The sequence below is a fragment of the Mastigoproctus giganteus genome, chromosome 6 (assembly GCF_048544385.1).
Source record: "Mastigoproctus giganteus isolate SK-2022 chromosome 6, ASM4854438v1, whole genome shotgun sequence".
Taxonomy (NCBI): domain Eukaryota; kingdom Metazoa; phylum Arthropoda; class Arachnida; order Uropygi; family Thelyphonidae; genus Mastigoproctus; species Mastigoproctus giganteus.
The window spans coordinates 93501639-93523605 of NC_143580.1; the positions used below are offsets into that span (position 1 = coordinate 93501639).

The 21967-nt window shown below is 38.3% G+C and overlaps 1 protein-coding gene across 2 annotated transcripts in view; it reads left to right on the forward strand.

Annotated features, from left to right (window-relative positions):
- Positions 1 to 21967, forward strand: part of LOC150084464 (cell adhesion molecule Dscam1-like) — a 616978-nt gene that overhangs the window by 503428 nt on the left and 91583 nt on the right. For both annotated transcript variants that reach the window (XM_090376089.1, XM_090376090.1), the window contains exon 19: positions 8131 to 8316. In XM_090376089.1, the coding sequence (XP_090232215.1) occupies positions 8131 to 8316 (186 nt within the window). The remainder of the gene's footprint in view (positions 1 to 8130; positions 8317 to 21967) is intronic.

Consider the following 21967-nt stretch of genomic DNA (forward strand, 5'->3'; position numbering starts at 1 on the left):
TCAATTCATCGCAGTGTGGATTTCATACAGGTAGATCAACTTTAGACCTATTGATACAAATGTAAAAGATTTGCAATGCCTTCTTAAGGAAGGAACATTTGCCTACAGTTTATTTAGACGTTGAGAAAGCTTTTGACACAGCTTGGCGATACGGAATTCTCCATGATCTATATGCATTAGGCTTCAGGGGTAATATGCCAAGATTTATACAGAACTTTTTGAAGCAGCGATCCTTTCAGATCCGCATTCAATCCACTATTTCCCGAAAATTCATTCAAGAAGGTGTTCCATTCCACGGGGCTCAGTTTTAAGTGCCACTCTATTCATTATAAAAATCAACTCAATTACCAAGATCATTCCAGCCACTGTATTTACTACTTTATATGCAGATGATTTTAGTATATCTTGTCACTCACAGAACATGAGAATTATTGAGAGACAACTGCAAGGAGCTCTTAATAGGATTACAACGTGGGCTACAGATAACCGGTTTCGCATATCACCTAAAAAAACTGTTGCAGCTCATTTCTGTAGAAGACGTAATCTCCACCCTGACCCACTTCTAAAGCTGAGGAACCGTGATATACCTGTTGTGCCTACCATTCGATTCCTTGTGTTAACTTTAGCTAAAAAATTGACCTTTCTTGATCATATTAAACAACTTAGAACCACCTGTTTCAACAAAACTAAACACTTTGAGAGTATTATCAGCTACAACATGGGGTGCTGACCATCATACACTTCTTCATTTATATCATGCTATTGTAAGATCCTGGTTAGACTATACGTCACCAGTTTACAACTCTGCTAGACCTAGCATTTTGAGGGCTTTGGATCCTATTCACCATAGTGTCAAAAAGCGAACCCCTGCATCCATCGTGGAAACATCTATTTACATCTAGATTGGGAGAACTTGTATGCCGTTTATCCATCAATAAATCGACCTGCTGGCATACGTCTTTGCACACTACTTGATAATTGGCAGCTTGACCTTTCTAAAATAGCCACCACTAGTTTCATGACTCCTCCATGGGCTTTTTGCCCTGCCAACTGTGATCTGCCCCTTCAAGAATGGGAGAAAAGTACTCTTTCTTCACAGAATGTAAACCAGCTTCATAAATCTCTATTTGAGAAATATGAATCTTATACCAGGATATACACAGACGGCTCCACAACTGATCACCATGTCGGTGCTGTTGTTCTTCCATCATCTATAATCTCTAACCATTTACCTTTAGAATGCAGTATCTTTACGGCTGAACTACATGCCATACAAATGACGCTAGAAACTATAAAATTGCATCAGTTTACCCATAGTATTATTTTTACCGACTCTCTGAGTGCCCTTCTCGCTTTACAGCAACCAAGAAAGCATCATAACTACCTACTTGGTAATATTCAAAACTTGCTGACTCATCTTGCTAAGAACACGAAAGTAGTAAAATTTTGTTCTGTCGCTAGCCATGTTGGCATACCTGGCAATAAGAGTGCTGACCACGCAGCCAAATCTACTGTGCAACCAATTGATGACTCTATCAAAATTCCTTTCACCGACTATAGAAGTCTTATAATAAAGCGAAGTATGAATTACTGGCAAAACCAAGAAGGCAACAAACTCCTTCGGATTAAACAGAAACTCCAGTCTTGGCCATCTAGTTTCCGCTGGAACCGAAAGGAAGAAGTCACACTTGCAAGATTACGAGTAGGACATACACACCTTACTCACCTTTATCTTCTTTCTTCCTCAGACCCGCCTTCTTGTCCGTATTGCCATTCTCAAATCACAGTCTAGTACATCATTGTTGACTGCCCTCTCTATAATGGAGTACGGCAAACCACCTTCTTATCAGACTATGCAGCACAAATCACACCTACTTTGCAACAAATATTAGACGACAAATCTGATATTGATGCAGTTTTCACTTTCCTAAAAAGGATAAAATGTTACGACAGAATACAATGCTTAAATCTCCATAATTGCATATATCTCACTTTTAATAACGCATGTTACCTCCTACCATTGTTTGGCCCATAATGGCCTTTAGCTACCGTTGCGCCGGAAAACATACAACAACGTATTTCTATGGTTTTCCAATTAAAAATAAATAAAAATAATGTCATAAAAATTTAAAATAAATATTTTTTTATGATATTGAATATGCTGTTTCAAACTGCAAACGCGCCCCTTCCCCATGTGAATCTCTTACTCCCCAGTAGGGCGCGCCTTCCCCCTGGAAAATCACTGTTATATTTAAATGTTTTCTGTCTGCTTAAGTACTTTTCCGTCTTTGTAGAAGCTGTTAACGTTTCAAATCTCATCGAAAATGAGAGGAATCGAAGGTCTGCGCAGGCCCTGGGGAAACAGCCTTTCCCCGTGGGGGTTTGGAAATGGAAATTGGGCCAATACAGCTTCCTCCTTCCCCCAATGCACACTCCTGTCGAAACTAGTAATATTTGGATGATGCTGACCGATACAATGATTTTATTTATAACCAATGAAGAAACCTAACGGTAGAGCACGTCTTTGAACAACCGTACTTTATTTTATTTTATGTTTTTTTATTTATTTTATTTATTATTATTTTTTTAATTATTTAAAATGCTGTTCGTACCAAATGTTCAAAGCAACCTCCTTTGCAGCTTAAAATTATTTTAGTTGACAGAATCGCATACCCTACAGCTACATGTTTTTTCCATCGCGAAATTTTAAATTACAATTTTTGAAAAGACATTTTAAGGGAGAAATATTTTCTAAGTAATTTTCCCTGTGTTCATTTCATCCTTGCATAGAAACTTTTCAGGAAATAATGTATGTCGCACGCATGAGGATATTATGAGTAAGGATTTTTGTGCGCGTTATCCGTTCCTAACCATGCAATAAATAAATGAAACTGCAGTAAAAAGTTAAATTGAGACTCTGGCTTCATTATATTTTCAGAGTGGTTTCGTTTCCGACTACATATACATAAATATTGTTAATGGACCGGCAGTTTGTGACTTGATCCTTATTGCTTTTCCTTATCCCATTCCGGAACTGCCTTGCTCCACTCATATATTTACCGTAATTATTAACGACATTGCTCCCAGGAAGTAATACATTCGCAGGGTTCGTCCCCTTTTTATTATTATTATTTTTGGATTGACAAAATGTGTAATACACAAAAATTCAATGATTTAAAGCCATAGCAAAAGTTAAAAAAATCCCATATTCGTCCTTGTAGTTCAAAACTTACACTATTTAAAATAATTGGATCTATGACTCATTTCGTATTTGAGTTAGCTCAGCTGCTTTTCATTTGTATTTATTATTATTACTATTATCAGTTTGTTAACCCAAAATTCATCCCCTGTACAGCTAGTGGGCTAGGGTGTACAGAAATTTTGAAATATACATTATACACTTTTATACAATTTTTCATATCTTTACAATAAAATTATTGTATAGTAATGATCATTAAATAGATATATACATTTACTTAATTGTATTCACTTTGAAATAACGTAGGTCTTAATAATTGAAGAGTTAAATACCCAGGTTGACGTCTTTATCAGCAACCAACATAACAGATTTATTTATTTTCATTATATTATTGCATTTAATTGTTCATATCTTATAAATTTCTGATAAAAACTGCTCAATTTTCAGAGCAATCCTGATGATTTAGTCCAGATTTGGTCTATAATTTGGCTCCTGTAGGTTTTATTGACTTCAAACTTTACCGGATCAATGGAGAAGGTGGTGAAGTGTTCAATGGTGTTACATGGGAACATTCCTTTTAGGGAGGCCAAATTCGATAGCTTCTTCCTAAGTGGGTGATGGCTTCTATTTCTTCCTCTTGTTAGATATCTTCTATAGATGGGGCATCAATCTGGCGAGTTAGCAGCTTGGTGAGTGTTGACAGATTTTTTCTGATGACAGTGAGCTTCCAGGAGGTCATGCCTGGGTTGACTAGGAGAATGGATTTCGAGATGGTGAACGGGTTCCTTCCCAGACGGTTCAGCCACCGCAGAATCCAATACTCCATTGACAGAAATTTGTTACATCGAGAGAGAGATGCAGAGAACCAGATTTCTGAGGCATATAAATAAAATAAATAAATAAATTTTCTGTTTATACTCCGGGACGACCAAACGGTCAGAGGAGTTCACAAGATAGACAGAATACAAGAAACAGCACCGTATTCAGTAGTCACGGGCTTGAACCCCGTTCACTCAAGGCACGTGTACTTATGCACCCGCGCGCCTGACCACTAGGCTACGGCGGCCTAGTGGTCAGGCGCGCATATAGTGGTATAGGTGTGAGATATCTATTAATGTATTGTCCGATCAGTTTTGTGTTATGACAGCCTGCAAGCTCCTGGCGAATAGCCCAGGAAGCAGCATAGGTCTTATTCTTTGCCTTTAGGAAGTGTTCCTTAAAATTTAAGTCTTCATCCCACGTTAGTCCCAGGTCAGTATGAGATGAAAGTTTGGGAACTGTCTCACAATTAACTGTAACTCGAATGTCATTCTTGACCTTCCTCTTTGTGATTGTCACGTGGGCTGACTTCGTTGAGTTTGAGTCCAGCTCGCTGTAAAAAATCAATTAACTGTTGATTTTGCTTGGAGGTTTCATTATTAATTTCTTGTATCTGTTTGGAGTCTTTTGAATTGATAAAGAATTTTAAATCATCAGCGAAGGAGCTAAAATTTGGATTTTTTGCGAGGAATGGTTCAAGTAGGTTTGCAAAGAGGGTTATCGACATCACCCCACCTTGAGGTACACCCCTCGTTGCATAGGTTGTTTTCTGGTGAGTTCTTGGCTATAATTAAGTGTCTCTGCTGTAGTAAGGACTTCAGAATGCTGAAGTCCTTACTACAGCAGAGACTTCAGAATGCTGAAAATTTGGTTAGATACTTTGAAATATTCTATTAAGATGCCTGTAAGAATAGGAATGGAGACAGTATGGAAGAAGATTATGTCCAGTTGGGCTCTGTCATTCAAGGCTTTCTGTGCTCTGAATAGAGTATCGAGGAGATTAGAGGTCGTGGACCTATGGTGCAGGGCTGTGTTGAAGGTAGAGTGGTCGGTGAGCAAAACAGTGTTGAATAATCACTGGGTGTATGATTTTTTTCAAATATCTTTAATAATGTGCATCTTATGGAGATTGGACGGAAGTCCTTAGGAGTCTTTGGGTTTCCAATTTTAGGGACTGGTTTGACATAATAAGATTTCCAGTATGGTTCCTGTCTTTAGAATCTTCTGGAAGATGTTTAAGAGAAGTTTCACAATGTACACAGAGCATACCTTAACTATAAACAGTGGTATATCGTCAGGGCCCTTAGTAGCTTTGTTGGGCAGGTTAGGTTAGGTTAGGTTACATAGAACTTCAGTGGTCGCATCTTGATGATCGAAAGATATGCGAGTCCACTCCTCAAATAGCTTTTCATCCAAGTTGAGATGGTTGTTGCAATTCGAAAAAATTCTCCGGGATTTTGTAATTTGGGATAATATATACTGTTGATGTGCTCTTCCCTTGAAGAGAAGGAAACAAGCTCTCTGTCTTTTAAAGGTTTCGTGGTAAGTGTAAAGTAAAGTGTAAAGTGTATTGATGTCTAACGGCACCAGGGGGTTTCCCCCATCTCCGCGTTGCTTTCATTATAGGTGAACCAGTTCACTGGGAAGGCCAGAGATTTAAACGTGTGTGGATTTTGTATATGTGTAGTGTTGTGTATCGTTGTTCATCTGGCCGTTTAGCCGCTGGACCTCTACTGAGGCCCAACGTTGCCCACAATTGGCCTCGTGGAGGCAGACCAGGTACACAGAATGAAATTTTTACTCTTGCAGGCCCTGCCACCTAGTTTCCTGAGATTTCAGTGACTAGGGCCAAAAAAAAAAAAAAAAAACCTCGGTAGGGGTGAGCGCTGGAATTAAAAAAGCCAATTGAAGTTTATGCGGTTTAATTTGGACGAAGTTAAGTTTTTGCAGTTTGTGTGGGGTTATACGCTGGCGTATTAGACAGAGTAGGGGGGAGAATGAAGGCTGGCGGGAAAAGACAGAAGTATGGGGACGATAGAGAAAGCGACCCCAGGATTTTCAGTGAGGCAAGCCCGTGCCTCACCAGGAGAAGAATAAGGGTTGGCAGGGGTGGAGAGGAGACAAGACTGTCTCCTCCTCCCCACCAGGGGAGGAGGACTGTCTATGTTTGGTCTCAATTCCTTTCGACTTCGTCCTTTTATTTAATGATTAAATTTCAGATTTAAAGATAGTAATCGGATTTTCTGCCAAAGAAATGAGAGGTATTCGGCTAATGTTAGATATTTGGCTCCGAACATATAGTACGGAAGGAGGAATCTCATTTGTGCGACGTGATTGGAATTTAAGTTTAGAAAAAAAAATGTATTCAATTCCTCCCCGCCACTTTAGGAGTAATTTATTTCAGTATTTTTTAAACATACTTCCCGAAAGTAAACTTCATGTTTATATATGTGCCCCACGACACCTCCACTGCATTATACACTTCAGTGAGGTTTTTCTATGAAACTTAGTTTACATGTTTTTCCATATGCACTTTCAAAGTCGTTCTTGTTATGTCCATCGATTAGTGCCCCCTCACTGTTCTGATTGCCCTTTTTTCGTACTTCAGCAGAATACACCCCAATTTCTTGGCCTGAAGATAAGTACTACATTAACACAGAATAAATTCTATAATTACTACTATTTATGTGACTGTGCATTCCTTTCAAATCTCTTGTCTCTTCCATATTTTGTTTATGTTTTTGTTTAAAGAATTATTTGATTAGTAGGACTGTCCAATCCGACTACAGGTAAAATATCAAAGTTGAATCAAGTTTTTACTCATAAGTTTTATCATTTCTGAGCATCCAGATGTAATAGAAAAATAGTTTTAAATACCACTTTTTTATTTTGTTCTTTGTTGTGACGTGTTAATGAGAACACCGTTTTGATATCAGAAACTCTTAAATTATTCCACTAATATCTCATTTAACACCAGGTTACCTCACATTAGAGTCAGACCACAGGTGCCTGTATTATGTATTTATTTTTGTTTATTCATCAGTGTAATAGGCGATTTTCACCCCGGACAGCAATTATGCTACAAGGCGGTCAAAGAATATTATAATGTTAAATTTGTTTCTGGAATTTCCATTGCCTTTCGAAAAGAGTTAAAATGATTGTTAAGTGCATATATTTCTTTATGCGGTGTGTACGTGTATAATTTATTTTCTGCAATTTACTTCAAAACAATAAAATGTTTAGTTTTGTCTTTTTTTAAGTAACGAAAAATTTGTTTCTGTTATTGCAGCAAAGAGGCTAACCGGATGGATTGTTTGTGAAAATTTGTCGCTTATGTGTGCCTGTGTGTTAGTAAATACATGATTAGGTGGAAGTAGTGTTGCATATTTTGTCTATGACAGCAGATTTAAAAATATTTATTTTAAAAGAAAAATTAAAAGAAAACGAACAATGCAAGATGTTCGTTTTTTGGAAGCCAGGAATATCATATCTTTCAAATTTCATTGGCAGTTTATGCAGAAAATGCCTGGAAACCTGGAATAAACTGCACATACGATACTGCTCCATAAACTAAAATAATTAAAGGCAGCAGTACACAAGAAGTGACCTGTGTTGTTCAGAGTATTCTTCTGCATGACAACACACGTTTCCATGTTTCTGGTCTTCGAGAAACCGTTTGACCGATTTAAAGGAAAAATCTCTCCCCGCCCAGCATACAAACATGCCACCTGCCTCTGTCAGCCATCAAAAGAATGGCTTACATCACAGTAAACGAACTTCTATTAAAAAAAACCTTGATACGCTTGCGCTGGGGAAAATGCTCGCACGACCGCAGAGGCCGTGTTGGAAGTACTGAAAGTTATAACCATATCACGACGTACCACGCTAGTTTTACTACAACGAAGCAGCTTTGCAAAATAGAAGTAAATTCTGATTATCTCATGATCCCCTCGCATATAGCTATATCTTTGAGTACATTACATTGCACCTAATTTTAAAACTATTTATGTATTAGCTAGTCATATTTTTGAAAATAATGTGTGAAGAGTGTTTGAGTATTTAAAATTAGCTGTCTAATAACGTTAACGATTCAGAAAATTACGACTTTGTAGGTTATATTCTTTACCACAAGAAAGAAGGAGATCACTGGCAGGAGACCCATCTACCTGGTGATAAGACAAATTACGTGATGCATGAGCTCAGCTGCGGTTCGTCTTACTATTTTTACCTTTTGGCTTTCAATAACGTCGGAAGAGGAGATCCCAGTGAAGAAATTACAGCACGCACTGATGGAAGCGGTAAGAAGAGTTTTTCCAAGATATTAGTGTGAAGTTTCAATTAGGAAATTAGTTTGGCATACAACAAATAGAGAAAGTGTGTTACTTGATGAAATATTCTGTTTAAAAGACAAAACATATATCTACCATTTTTATTAAAAAAATTATAAAATAAAATAAACAAATAATTAAATTTACCAACAGTATTGGAATATGTTTTAAACGAGTTATCCAAGATTAAAAGTGTATTAAGCTGCCAGTGAATATTGGCAGTAAATATTCATTTGAACTGTGTTTAATGATTCTTTTACTAATTGTATCAAACTTGTAATTAATATACTGTACTTATTTCAGAAAAATATTTACATTTATTTTCTTTAATATTTCTCTTAATGGAAATGTTCCTGTGAACTCCAGTTCTATCCGATTCAGACATATTTAAAAAAAAGAAGGCGAGTGGGAACCCGCTTGTATATAATAATTTCTAGGAAGTTTGAGGCCTTAGTGTAAAAAGTTGAGAATAAAAGACAAGTCAGCTAATGTATGAAATTTTAGACATTCTTGATATTCTATATACAGGGTGTTTCAGTTAAACGTTTCAGAACTTCTAAGAGGGGTAGGGTACATCCTGACAACTCGAAATCATATAGCAATGTGGGGTCGGAAATGCTTTCCTGAAGCGGTGTTGTACACAGAAGCACCATAAAGAAAAGAGACCGTAAGTGAGAAATCGTTTTAATAATACATGAAAAGAAGCAAAAGGTACATGGATTAAAGTAAGTGTTCGAAGTTTCTTCCACGGGCTACAATGCACGCCTCACATCTCCGACGCATGGACATCCGAACATTCTGGAATACTCCAGGCGAATTTCGAATTTCTTCGGCAGCTACTGCGATTCTTGCAACCAGCTCCTCAACATTGTCAACAGGGGTGTCATAAACTAGCGATTTCATATGACCCCAGAAATAAAAATCAAGACATGATAGGTCGGGTGACCGAGCAGGCCAACGCACGGGACCACCACGTCCGATCCACTGTTGACCAAATGTGACATCCAGGTAGTTACGAACATCTCCGCTATAATGGGCAGGGGCTCCATCGTGTTGGAACCACATTGTCTGTTGCATCGATGCAGAAATCTGTTCATCTCTCAAAAGTTGTGGCAATACTTGCTGCAGAAAGATTAAGTAGATAGGTCCGGTTAGACTACACGGTAACAGGTAAGGTCCGATGAGGTGATCTCCCATAATACCGGCCCATACATTGACCGAAAATCGAATCTGTGCTGCACGACGTCGTATTGCATGCGGGTTCTCGACCGCCCAGATATGGTCGTTATGCGTGTTGAAAATTCCCTCGCTTGTGAAGGATGCCTCATCGGAAAACAACACTTCAGCAGGAAAAAGGGGATTTGTAGCACATTTTCCAAGGTACCACTGTGCGAAAGCAATACGAGGTTGAAGAAACTTCGAACACTTACTTTAATCCATGTACCTTTTGCTTCTTTTCATGTATTATTAAAACGATTTCTCACTTACGGTCTCTTTTCTTTATGGTGCTTCTGTGTACAACACCGCTTCAGGAAAGCATTTCCGAACCCACATTGCTATATGATTTCGAGTTGTCAGGATGTACCCTACCTCTCTTAGAAGTTCTGAAACGTTTAACTGAAACACCCTGTATACTGTATATACATATATATATAGAATATCAAGAATGTGTGTGTATATAATATATATATATTGTATATACACACGAATGCGCCTAAAAATGAGGCCATACTGCTAAAAATGACGTAAATCATTAATGTGATTTAGTTATTACATAAAAGAACAGCAGCACCTTAGTCCGAAAAATTATTTTAACAAAATAACAAAAGAATTTATAATCTTTATTTCATAATATGTATAAATGAATGCAGAAGAACTAACTATAGCCGGAAGCTGCTGTGTGTTTGACCTTATGATAAATTGTGGCAAAATAAGTGTTTGTATGGAGAATGGCCGGGGAACGGCATCTGTTGGGTGTATTTTGACTAGTCTCCAGGCGGCGCAATGTGAAAACTCTTCCTGCATTGTTGACCTGGCAAGGTGGATTCAAGGACTCATGCTGTTTTCGCCGTATTCTGTATCTGTCATCGAAATGAAGCATCAGGAATCCGAATTCCTCAGGCTAGATAACATTTTTCAATCCTATATTGCCCAACGTCGGTGTTTCTAATCCTACTATAACCGTACCTTCTTGTGTTTTGTTGACAGCAGTGGAACCCGGTTCTTTCTCAGCTGCATACCCCATCCATGTAAAGGTACGACAAGTTGTACTTTATGAAATGTCTCTATGGTTACTACTATTATATTGGGTTGTTATTTGACTGCCTTAACCTTTTCTATTACCCTGCGCAAGTATTCAACCTCAGTGGTCCTCTCAAATCGACGAGCTGGATTTTATTGGGTCAATCTGAATACACCCGAGACAGTCGCACTAGAGATAAATATTCGCTCTGACTGTAGAGGCGAAAAGAAAAGATGTATGAATGAAATAATCAATTTATGGCAGACAAGATGGGATACCATACCTACTGGAAGAGTGACCAACTTGTTTATCCCGAACGTGACTTTTCTGAATGATAAAAAGGTTCGCAATTGGTTTACACCTAGTTTACAGTCGTCATTTTTGTTAACAGGGCACGGGTCAATGAATGAGAAATTATATGCATTAGGACTAAGTAACACGGACCTTTGTTTTTGTGGGGCCAGGGAAGGCTGGCGGTACATACTATATGATTGTCGAATATATGGCAATGCCAGGACAGCGATAGATACGTGAAATTCTTGAGAGTATAGCTCCAGGAGAAGAAGGTATATTTTTAAGGGACTCTAGTAAGTTTCAGATGCTCCAGGTATTTGCTAAAGAAGTGTTTGAACTAAGGAAAAGTATGATTCCAGTGACACGAGGTTGATCAAATCCATCTGGCTGGAGGCACCGAAGTGTTTTTATGCTGCCGTTCTTACTGCTGCCTTTCCCCCCCTGGTTTTTCCCTTTTCACTTTTTGGTATATATATATATATATATATATATATATATATATATTTATACAGGGTGTTTCAGTTAAACGTTTCAGAACTTCTAAGAGGGGTAGAGTACATCCTAACAACTCGAAATCATATAGCAATGTGGGGTCGGAAATGCTTTCCTGAAGCGGTGTTGTACACAGAAGCACCATAAAAAGAAAAGAGACCGTAAGTGAGAAATCGTTTTAATAATACATGAAAAGAAGCAAAAGGTACATGGATTAAAGTAAGTGTTCGAAGTTTCTTTAACCTCGTATTGCTTTCGCACAGTGGTACCTTGGAAAATGTGCTACAAATCCCCTTTTTCCTGCTGAAGTGTTGTTTTCCGATGAGGCATCCTTCACAAGGGAAGGAATTTTCAACACGCATAACGACCATATCTGGGCGGTCGAGAACCCGCATGCAATACGACGTCGTGCAGCACAGATTCGATTTTCGGTCAATGTATGGGCCGGTATTATGGGAGATCACCTCATCGGACCTTACCTGTTACCGTGTCGTCTAACCGGACCTATCTACTTGATCTTTCTGCAGCAAGTATTGCCACAACTTTTGAGAGATGAACAGATTTCTGCATCGACGCAACAGACAATGTGGTTCCAACACGATGGAGCCCCTGCCCATTATAGCGGAGATGTTCGTAACTACCTGGATGTCACATTTGGTCAACAGTGGATCGGACGTGGTGGTCCCGTGCGTTGGCCTGCTCGGTCACCCGACCTATCATGTCTTGATTTTTATTTCTGGGGTCATATGAAATCGCTAGTTTATGACAATGCTGAGGAGCTGGTTGCAAGAATCGCAGTAGCTGCCGAAGAAATTCGAAATTCGCCTGGAGTATTCCAGAATGTTCGGATGTCCATGCGTCGGAGATGTGAGGCGTGCATTGTAGCCCGTGGAAGAAACTGCGAACACTTACTTTAATCCATGTACCTTTTGCTTCTTTTCATGTATTATTAAAACGATTTCTCACTTACGGTCTCTTTTCTTTATGGTGCTTCTGTGTACAACACCGCTTCAGGAAAGCATTTCCGACCCCACATTGCTATATGATTTCGAGTTGTCAGGATGTACCCTACCCCTCTTAGAAGTTCTGAAACGTTTAACTGAAACACCCTGTATATGTTTGCGTATATATGCTAAAAACCAATATATATATATATATATATATATGTACTTAGTATATATATATATTTTTTTTATTTTATTTTTATTTTTTTTATTATTATTATTATTTTTTTGTTATCTTAGTTAATTATTTTTATTCTTTTCTTTCTCTTCCTTTCGGGTTTCTTTTTCTTTTCTTTTTTATTTTTTTTTTCTCTGGAGTGGGCAGAGAAGGATTTTTTTTTTTTTTTTTGTCTCATACTCTGAGATCATAGGTGTCCCATCTACCGGAATTGGCCCACCCTACCGTTGTGTGGACGAGTACCCAGAATCATCTGTCCAGGTGATTGATGCTTCTGGGTAGCCAAGTGGCCAGAACATAACAACAGAACACACACACATAATACACACAAACCGACGTCACACACATATCTGGCCCATTTGTAGTGATACTGTTCTTCACTGAGATACGAGGCGGAGTTGAACTGACGTTCTAGGAGCCGCCCTTACATAAACACATGTCCACACATGTAAATCCAAAAGAAGACATTCCTCGAGGAGTGACTGTCCACGTTCATGACAAGGGTTGGATGGATCAGGATGGGATGATCTGGTTTGAAAAAGTTTGGAGCAGGAGACCAGGTCGGCTCTTATGCAAACCTGCCGTATTGGTGCTTGATCAGTTCAGGGCACACATAACAAAAAACACAAAGAAGATTGCTGCAGAGCAAAAAACAAAACTTGCCGTCATACCTGGAGGCTTGACATCCCAGCTCCAACCATTTGATGTCAGCATTAACAAACCCTTCAAAGCTGCCATGAGAGACAAATGGAACCAATGGACGAAGTCTTCTGGGGACAATTTTACACCAGCAGGAAGAGTGAAGAAACCAACTATAGGAGAAGTTTGTACCTGGGTGAAAAGATCCTGGGATAATATAAAGATTGAGATCGTTGCCAAGTCATTTAAGAAGTGTGGCATTTGAAATGCCATAGATGGAACTGAGGACGAGGCAATATATGAAGACAGTAATTTGTCATCAGACACAGATGAGGACAAGCTAATGGATGGGAGTTTTGACAGCGATGAGGAGTTGTATGAATTTTATGATGAATAAAACTTGAGTTCAATAACTTTATGTAATACATTTTTTTTTTCAAATTTCGGGCCCCAAAATTAAGGCGTGTCTTATACATGGGGAAATACGGTAATCCACTCTTAATAGAAATTAAAACAATGTTCTGATGATACCTATCACTTAATTCTTCATAACAGTTGCTAACTGTAATTGATAAAATAAGGTAATAATTCTATCAGAAATAATTTTTAAGAATTAAAGATTAACATACATCTAAAAACTAAATATTATAAAATATTATTAAAATTCTGATTAATAAATAAAAATAACATTTTTCGGATAAATATTATCACTAGGTCAGTCCAGCAACTAACATACATCAGCATAATTATTAATAATATACAAAGAGTGATTTTCATTTATTAAACTATTTCAGCTACTTATGCAAAAAAATCAGCACATACCACTGTTAATTATTAATTTAAAGTGATTAACACATGGAGATCATCCACAAAACAAAACATATTCAATATGTTCTCCCCATTTTATGAAAGGGAGGGCATACTGAATATGAATTGATTTTTTTAATAACTGTTTATGCTATGAATAAGATATTTCACTTTTGTTATTTGTATGTTGCTTCTGACCAAGAAAAAAAAAATCCAGTGAAAAATGAGTGAAAAATTTCCAATGTCAGCTGCATTATATGCTTCTAAAAGTTGAGACAAATATCAGTTTGTATAAACTAAGTATGAAGAATCAAGATTAAAAAAAAAAAAAAAAAAAAGTGCTCAAAGATGTCACATACATGATATTTTAATTAGAGCACCTATAGAAGTGGTCACTAGGAGGGAGACAATGAGAAATATTCAAAAACAACTGCTTGTAAACATTTAATTATATTTTAAAATAGAAATCTACCCCATAACTAATGTCACATGTGATGTACTTGCTAGAGAGTGAAAGGTGGTATGAATAAAAGATGAAATAGTAAAAGAAATGAAGAACACATGAATATTTGACAAGTAATTTTTTTGTTGATGTTACATCAGCTCTGCTTCCTTGCAACATTTTGCCAATACTATCAAGTATGGGCCCTCTTTTTTAATTTTAGTTTTTTTTATTAAATTTCTTAGTTTTTTTATTAAAATTCTTTAAAAGAATTAAAGAATTTTTTAATTCTTTTAATATTAAATCTTTAATCACTCTTTAATGCAATTTCAACATGTACAAAGTATCTAGCACATCCATGTTGGGTTAGGTACTTGTTAAAATTGAACAGTGTGTTTTGTGAGTGTTATAATGGGGATTTTAATTCCCAGATATTGACTGGAATTTGTGGGTTGGTCACTCACACATTAGCAAGGCTTTTGTGGATTTATTGGATGATTGTTTTCTAGATCAGCATGTTCGGGAGGCAACTAGAGGGAGTAATACTCTTGATTTGATTATCAGTAGTAATTCTTCATGCATTAAGAATCTGCAGATAAAGGAACCACTAGGTGGCAGTGATCACAGTGTGCTGAAGTGGGATTTACTCAAAGAGTTAACTACCATCAGGGGTAAAGGGAAGGGTTATTGCTTTCGTAAAGGCGACTACGATGGTCTGAGACAGTAGTTAAATTCTATACAGTGGGACCAACTGAAGGTGTTAACAACAGCAAATTCAAAATAGGAAGCATTCAAAGAACTTATCTTGGAAGCTACTAGGCTTTACATACCAACTAAGAAATATTGTTCAAGGTTTAGGCCTAAATGGATGTCAGATGAACTAATGAGACATATGACAGAGAAGAAAAATGCATGGGATACATATAAATTAACACGTGACACAGAAGCCTATGATAGATACAAATTGATCTGTAACCAAGTTACAAAGGAGGTTAGGCAGGCGAAGGCAGATTACGAGAAATCTTTGGCAAGGGATGCAAAGAAAAACAGCAAACAGTTCTTTACTTATGTAAACTCTAGAAGGAAGGGAATGAATCAGATTAGTCCACTTGATATCGATGGTTCAACTGTTCATGATCCTGCTCGGGTAGCTAACAAACTAAATGAATATTTTGCATCGACATTCACACATGAGGAGTTATTCAGCAAGGGGAATGCCAGAGGTGAATTAAACTCATGCAGTGAGCTAGATGATTTTGTAATAACTGAGAGTAAAGTGGAGGAGAAATTATTGAAGATAAACACAAGAAAGGCACCTGGGGTGGATGGGATCTATCCAGTTATATTAAAGGAGGCAGCAAAGGAAGTAAGCAAAACCTTAGCCATAATACTGAGAGCTTCCTTGGACTCAGGGGAGGTACCTACATACTGGAGATGTGCAAATGTGACCCCAATGCACAAAGGAGGATCAAAGGCCGACACAAGTAATTATAGACTGCTGCTGTGAGTTTAACTTCTGTTCCAGGAAAATTAATGGAGGCACTGGTTAAAGAAGCACTGCAGGATCATCTAGACAAGACTTCAGTTATAGCTCGGGCACAGCATGGTTTTGCTAAGGGGAAGTCTTGCCTGACCAATTTGATTGGATACTATGATGCAGTCACAAAAGAACTGGATGCAGGGAATAACTTTGATATTATATACTTGTATCTTAGAAAGGCTTTTGATACTGTTGCACATGGAAGACTGCTGCACAAATTGGAGCAGTGTGGCACTGGAGGCAAATTGCTGCTATGGATAAAGGGGTGGTTGAGGGGGAGAAGACAGAGAGTGGTAATCAATGGACACTGCTCATCATGGACTAATGTTATTAGTGGAGTCTCTCAGGGTTCAGTGTTGGGTCCATTATTGTTTTCTGTATTTATAAATGATATTGATGATGGTATATCAAGCTTAATGTCCAAGTTTGCAGACGATACTAAGGTTGGCAGGGTTGTCAAGGACACTACTGACACTATGCTGCTGCAACAGGATCTGGAAAGGTTGAGCAGATGGGCTGAGAGGTGGCAAATGAAGTTTAACATTGACAAATGTAAAGTACTACATATGGAAAACAGCAACCCCAGAGCAATATATCAACTCTGTGGTACTACTCTGACAGTGGTAGAGAATGAAAAGGACCTGGGGGTTATTGTGCAGGCAGATATGAAGTTCTCTGAGCAGTGCAGACGGGCTGCAAGAGTAGCTCATGGTGTCTTGTCAGTGATATACAGGAATTTTTCTAGCAGGGATAAGGAGGTGATTATTCCCTTGTATAAGGCAATGGTCAGGCCACACCTTGAGTACTGTATACAGGTCTGGAGGCCTCATTTCAAGAAGGACGCAAAGCTGCTGGAACGAGTACAGAGAAGGGCAACAAGATTAGTGAATGGAACAAAGGGGTACTCTTATGAAGAAAGGCTTAAGTTTTGCAAATTACAGTGTGTGGAGACTAGGCACCAGCGAGGTGATCTGATAGAGGTGTATAAAGCCTTGAATGGTTTGAGCATGCTCAATGCTGATGGGATTCTTCCTCTTGCTCAGAATAATCACCTGAGAGGGCATAAATTCAAATTGAGGAAAGACAGATGTATGATAGATGTGGGGAAATTTGCCTTTAGCCAGCGGGTAGTTGGTTGACGGAACAGACTTCCATCCCTTGTCGTGGAAGTTGATAGCCTATATAAATTTAAGGCTCAGCTGGACAGGTATTTCGAACGAACAGAGGGGTGAGGTGGGTTTTTTTTTTTTTTTTTGGCTGATGCTGCATAAGCTTGCTTTCTTGCATCATATGCCTCTACTAATGTTAATGCTAAATCCCACTATGATTACAGTTTCCGAGTACTCTTCTCATACCGGCGCGTATGGCGCCGAGTACCATGCCACATTCGAAGTCATTTAAGTCGTTTGCCTTGCCGATCGTCGCACTTGAATTGCATTCATACAGCATCCCTATCTGTATGCCTACCTGCTTTATATCTGTTTATTTTATTTTCTTCCAAACAGCTGTTCACTCTGTACAAATCGCAAATCCTCCCTACCGTAGAATATTTTTCCCACATCTGTGGCGGTGCCCCGAAAACCTTTCTCAGACTAGATTCCATTCAAAAGAGGGCAGTTTGGTTAATTAATGACTCCTCTCTAACAGAGTCTCTCCAATCTCAGGCTCAATGAGGTTTTGTTTCTGCTGCATGCCTTTTCTACAGATACTTCCATGGAAACTGTTCTTCTGAATTGGCTTCTATAATTCCTGCTCTCTCTTCCAAAGCAGTCCGAACACTGCCACAACCATTCAACAACCTTTTACTGTCCAACTTCAAACTCACAGAACCAACTTCTCTTCTTGATTTATTCATTTAACTTCTGTTTTCTGGAACAAGCTTTCTTCATACGTATTTCTTGAAAATTACAATCAGTAGATTTTCAAGTCTAATGTCAACAAGTATCTTCTTTCATCTTTTAAACCATTAGTCCGCCCATGCATGGTACTATTGGTTCTAATACCTCTCGTGTTTGGAGCTTTTATATTCGTGGGTTTTAAGCGCACGGGGAGGAAACTGCGTATTTTAAAACCTCTTAGCATAGTTGAGTGCCGGCCTTTATATTCCGTTATTATTTCAGAAGAATTTCCCCTTGCTTAGTGAATTCGCTTATTTAATCTAACGTTATTTTTTTTTCAGTGAATTACAAAAATGCATGGCAGAGCTTGCCAATATTTAACACTTTTTCTGAGAAAATACTCTTAAACTTAAAATTATTTATAAAGTAGTTAAGAAATACTCTTAACTACTTTATAAATAATTCTTTATTGCAATGAGTAGAAAAAAATGAAGGACATACAAAATTTCCTAATGCAATACCTGCATGGCTCTTAAGGTTACATTAAGCAGCTACATCCTCGTTTTTAAACCCGACTACAGAAGGCCGTAAATTATGCTTTACAATTAGCAATATATAAATAAGAACATTAGGTTATAAGGAATTTAAATGGGATTAGAAATTCTTCAAGTTGAAACAAAGACTACAGTAATACTCCCAGGAACTGGGTCTAGATGACGAATTAGAATTACTGGAATGTCCTGCAGAGTTTGAATTCAGCAGATGATGTTTTAAGTCAGTAATGAACGCACGGAGAACACAAAAAGAAAAGATCCTACTCAGAGGGATATCACTTGTCAAAACTCTGCAACCTCAGGTCTTTTCAAGGATATACGGATGTCACTTTGGCCTGTCACCATATCACTGGTGTCAAGTGTGGACATGATTCATGGATTTATGAACCTTCATTACTGTGCATTGATGTGGCTTTCAATATGCGTGGTCATCAATAAACCAGCGGTTGGCTGCATCCATTCCCTGCAGGTGAAATGTCATTTGGTGGAAGACGCCTGTCAGTATTTTGCCTTTTTGTGTGGTTGGCCGACCCTCCAGGAGTTGAAGAAGACCTATCCATGTGCAGGTATTACAGAAATCTGGTGTGTTAAGGTCGCCAGGAAACATCATCATTCTTCTTTCCCCATCTTTTCTGGCTGCTATTTCTGTGATATATTCTACACACTGTGGGGTTGTCAAAAGTCGGCTGGGACCGCATAGTACAATAAACAAAAAAAAAAAATTTAGCAGTGATCCAGAGAGAGAGAGAGAGAGAGAGAGAAGATCTTATCCTAGAAACTATTATAATTCATCAGATTTAGCAGCTGCGAAGTATGTTTTAACGGTGGTAAATTGTTTATAGGTTGTCCATTTGAAAATACGTTACATGTATTCGTCTTCAAACTCACTCTCCTTAGGGTGTTCTGTGTAGCTGAACCCCAAATTTCTCCGTCATAGTTTGACAGTCTGGGGAATAATTTTACATAGATAATTCAGAATAGTGTAAAGATGTCTCACATGCAATAAGCATTATTTTGCTTTCCATCTACCTCGAAGGACATATATTGTTGTGCCGGGAAGCTACTTACAATGTTAGCTAAATTTCTGACTATATATGATTCCTAGATTTCATGTGCTTTGACGTCGTGGTCATTCATTATTGGTGTTGTACGAAGGATAGTGCCGCGCATACACTCAGCCCCATATCCATAGGGAGAAGATCCATATCTACTCCTTATTGATATGAAGTTGAGTGTATGTGCTCCATATCTCAATGTCCTCAGCATTCCACTTCTCTCCATATCCACCGTCTATCATAATTTTCCACAATTTCCCTCTGAGCCTCTTCCCCTCAAAATTACCCTTCATCATTTCGTCAACTCGTAACACATGGCTAATAAATTTCTCTTCTGTCAAATATCCTTTCTCACCCCCTATTCTCAAAACTTTATTATTCACTTTCTGTACCTTATTTTTCACTTTCCCCCTATTCTCAAAACTTTATTATTCACTTTCTGTACCTTATTTTTCACTTTCTATACCTTAGACTGGCATCACCTGCAACTCCCGAACACTACTTTTGGATAACCTCCTCTAGACAGCAACTGATAACCAGCACCGGAAACTTCCAGACATGAAACTGCAAATGGCGGCCAGCCCTGTCGACGCCGCTCCTTGATTCTCCATTGTGATGATCCTGGACTCTTTAATTTGAACTTTACCTATTCGCTTCTTCCTACCCACAGTCTTTCTCCAGGACTCCCACAACTGCACCTAGCACTCTTCCTGCTCCGTTTCGCCTGGGAGGATGCCTACGCTCTGTCATCCTCGCCATCTTGTCTGTCTTCCACTTTCCTGTCTCTTCTCTGCTCTTTCCTTGGCCTTCCCCACTCTCGCTCCTGCAAGAGTGTGGACGGCCCGTCAGATGTCTTTTACTCCCTGGTCTGGCTCCTCGTGCCAGTGAACGGATGCTGGGAAGCTCCTTTCTGGTGATCGCGCCTCCCAGTAACGAAGAGGCCAGTCAAACAACACAAACAAAACACTACTCACACATAACCCACACTGACTGGCTTTGCTATGTTAACAGAGTATTTAACGCGGATTTGTGGGAAACCACGGGAACCGCATAACAAAAAACACTATGTCCACTATTTCTATACTTTAGTTTTTCCTTTCTACTCCATATCCTAATCTCAGAACTTTCAAATCGTTTAATATCTTCTATTCTCAGTGTCTATATCTCTACTCTATAAATTACTATACTCCATACCGGACATCGTACCAAACTTTTCCTTAAACAAATTCCTAATCTCCCACATATGCTTTTTCACTTCTCAAAAGCTTTTTTTACAGATTATTATTCTTGATTCTCTATTGCCCTTTGCTTCTTCCACCATTCCGCTTCTCAAATAACTATGCTCTCTTCCCGCCTATTTAATAGAAATTTAACTCAAACCGTTCTCTTTCCACTCTCATAGCCTTTGTCTTCTCAGCGTCTATTCTCATCGAAAACCTATTACACCTTTCCTTTAGACCTCTAAAGAATTTCTGGAATCCTTCCTGAGAGTCTTCCCTCAGTACCATATTATCTGAAAATGTAATAGGGAACATTTACAGCCCCCTATTACAATTGTGATTAAAATAGGGGACAGACAGTAACCCCGTCTGTACACCCAGTACAGTCATTCGCACATTGCCTTTTGAATTACATCGTTATTTGCTTGAAGGCAAGTTAGCTATTCGTCTCATTTCTTTAAAGCCTCTGTAAGTTCTTTACTACCACAGTGCTTCTGCTTATTGAAACTATGCAAGCATTTATTGAAATATTAATTCGCCTGATTTATTTGCATCTTGTTATGAAATTCAATTCTTAATTTTTGAGAGAGAGGGCGAATTTTCATGGTCAAGTTTCTGTAATAAATAAATGAATACGTTAATCTGTTATGTGAAAGGAAGTGTTCGGAAACATCCAGTACATTTGTTTTTTCAGAAATGGCTAGGACTATGATTGGGATTCTTGTTATAGTTGGCTGTGCTTGTTAGCACTTCAAGAAGTTAAAAGCTTCGTAATGACTTGAGCTTGTGTACTGTTAAAGAAGCTTTTTTTAAAAATATTTATGAATCAGCTACTTAGATATTCAATGGATGACCAAGCTCACATTCGTCTCAAAACATAGTAACCTGCTCTAGGGCCTCTAGAAGTCTCACAATCTTATATAAGCAACGGTTTATTGAGTAACTTAAACTGAATATTTAATCAAAATTTACCGAATATTGAAGGAGCACATCTTATTTATGAATAAGAATGCAATAGCAGGTGTTTTGTTAGTAGCTACCGCCTTTCTGCAAGCACGCCAAACTGGCTTATTCATGTTTGTGGAAGCATAATCGCACGAGTAATGCCGGCAATGACCAATATAATGTTTTGCTGCGATGTGTCCAAATCACTGAGTATTAGAGTACAGTATACCCTTTCGGTCAAATGTCCACACAGAAAACAAACAAGTTACACGCATGTGGACGTAGCGTCCAAAGATCTGTGCTTATCACATGTTCTCAAAAGAATTCACTAATGCCCTTCTTTTATTATTTTTTTAACTGCGCTTTCAGCA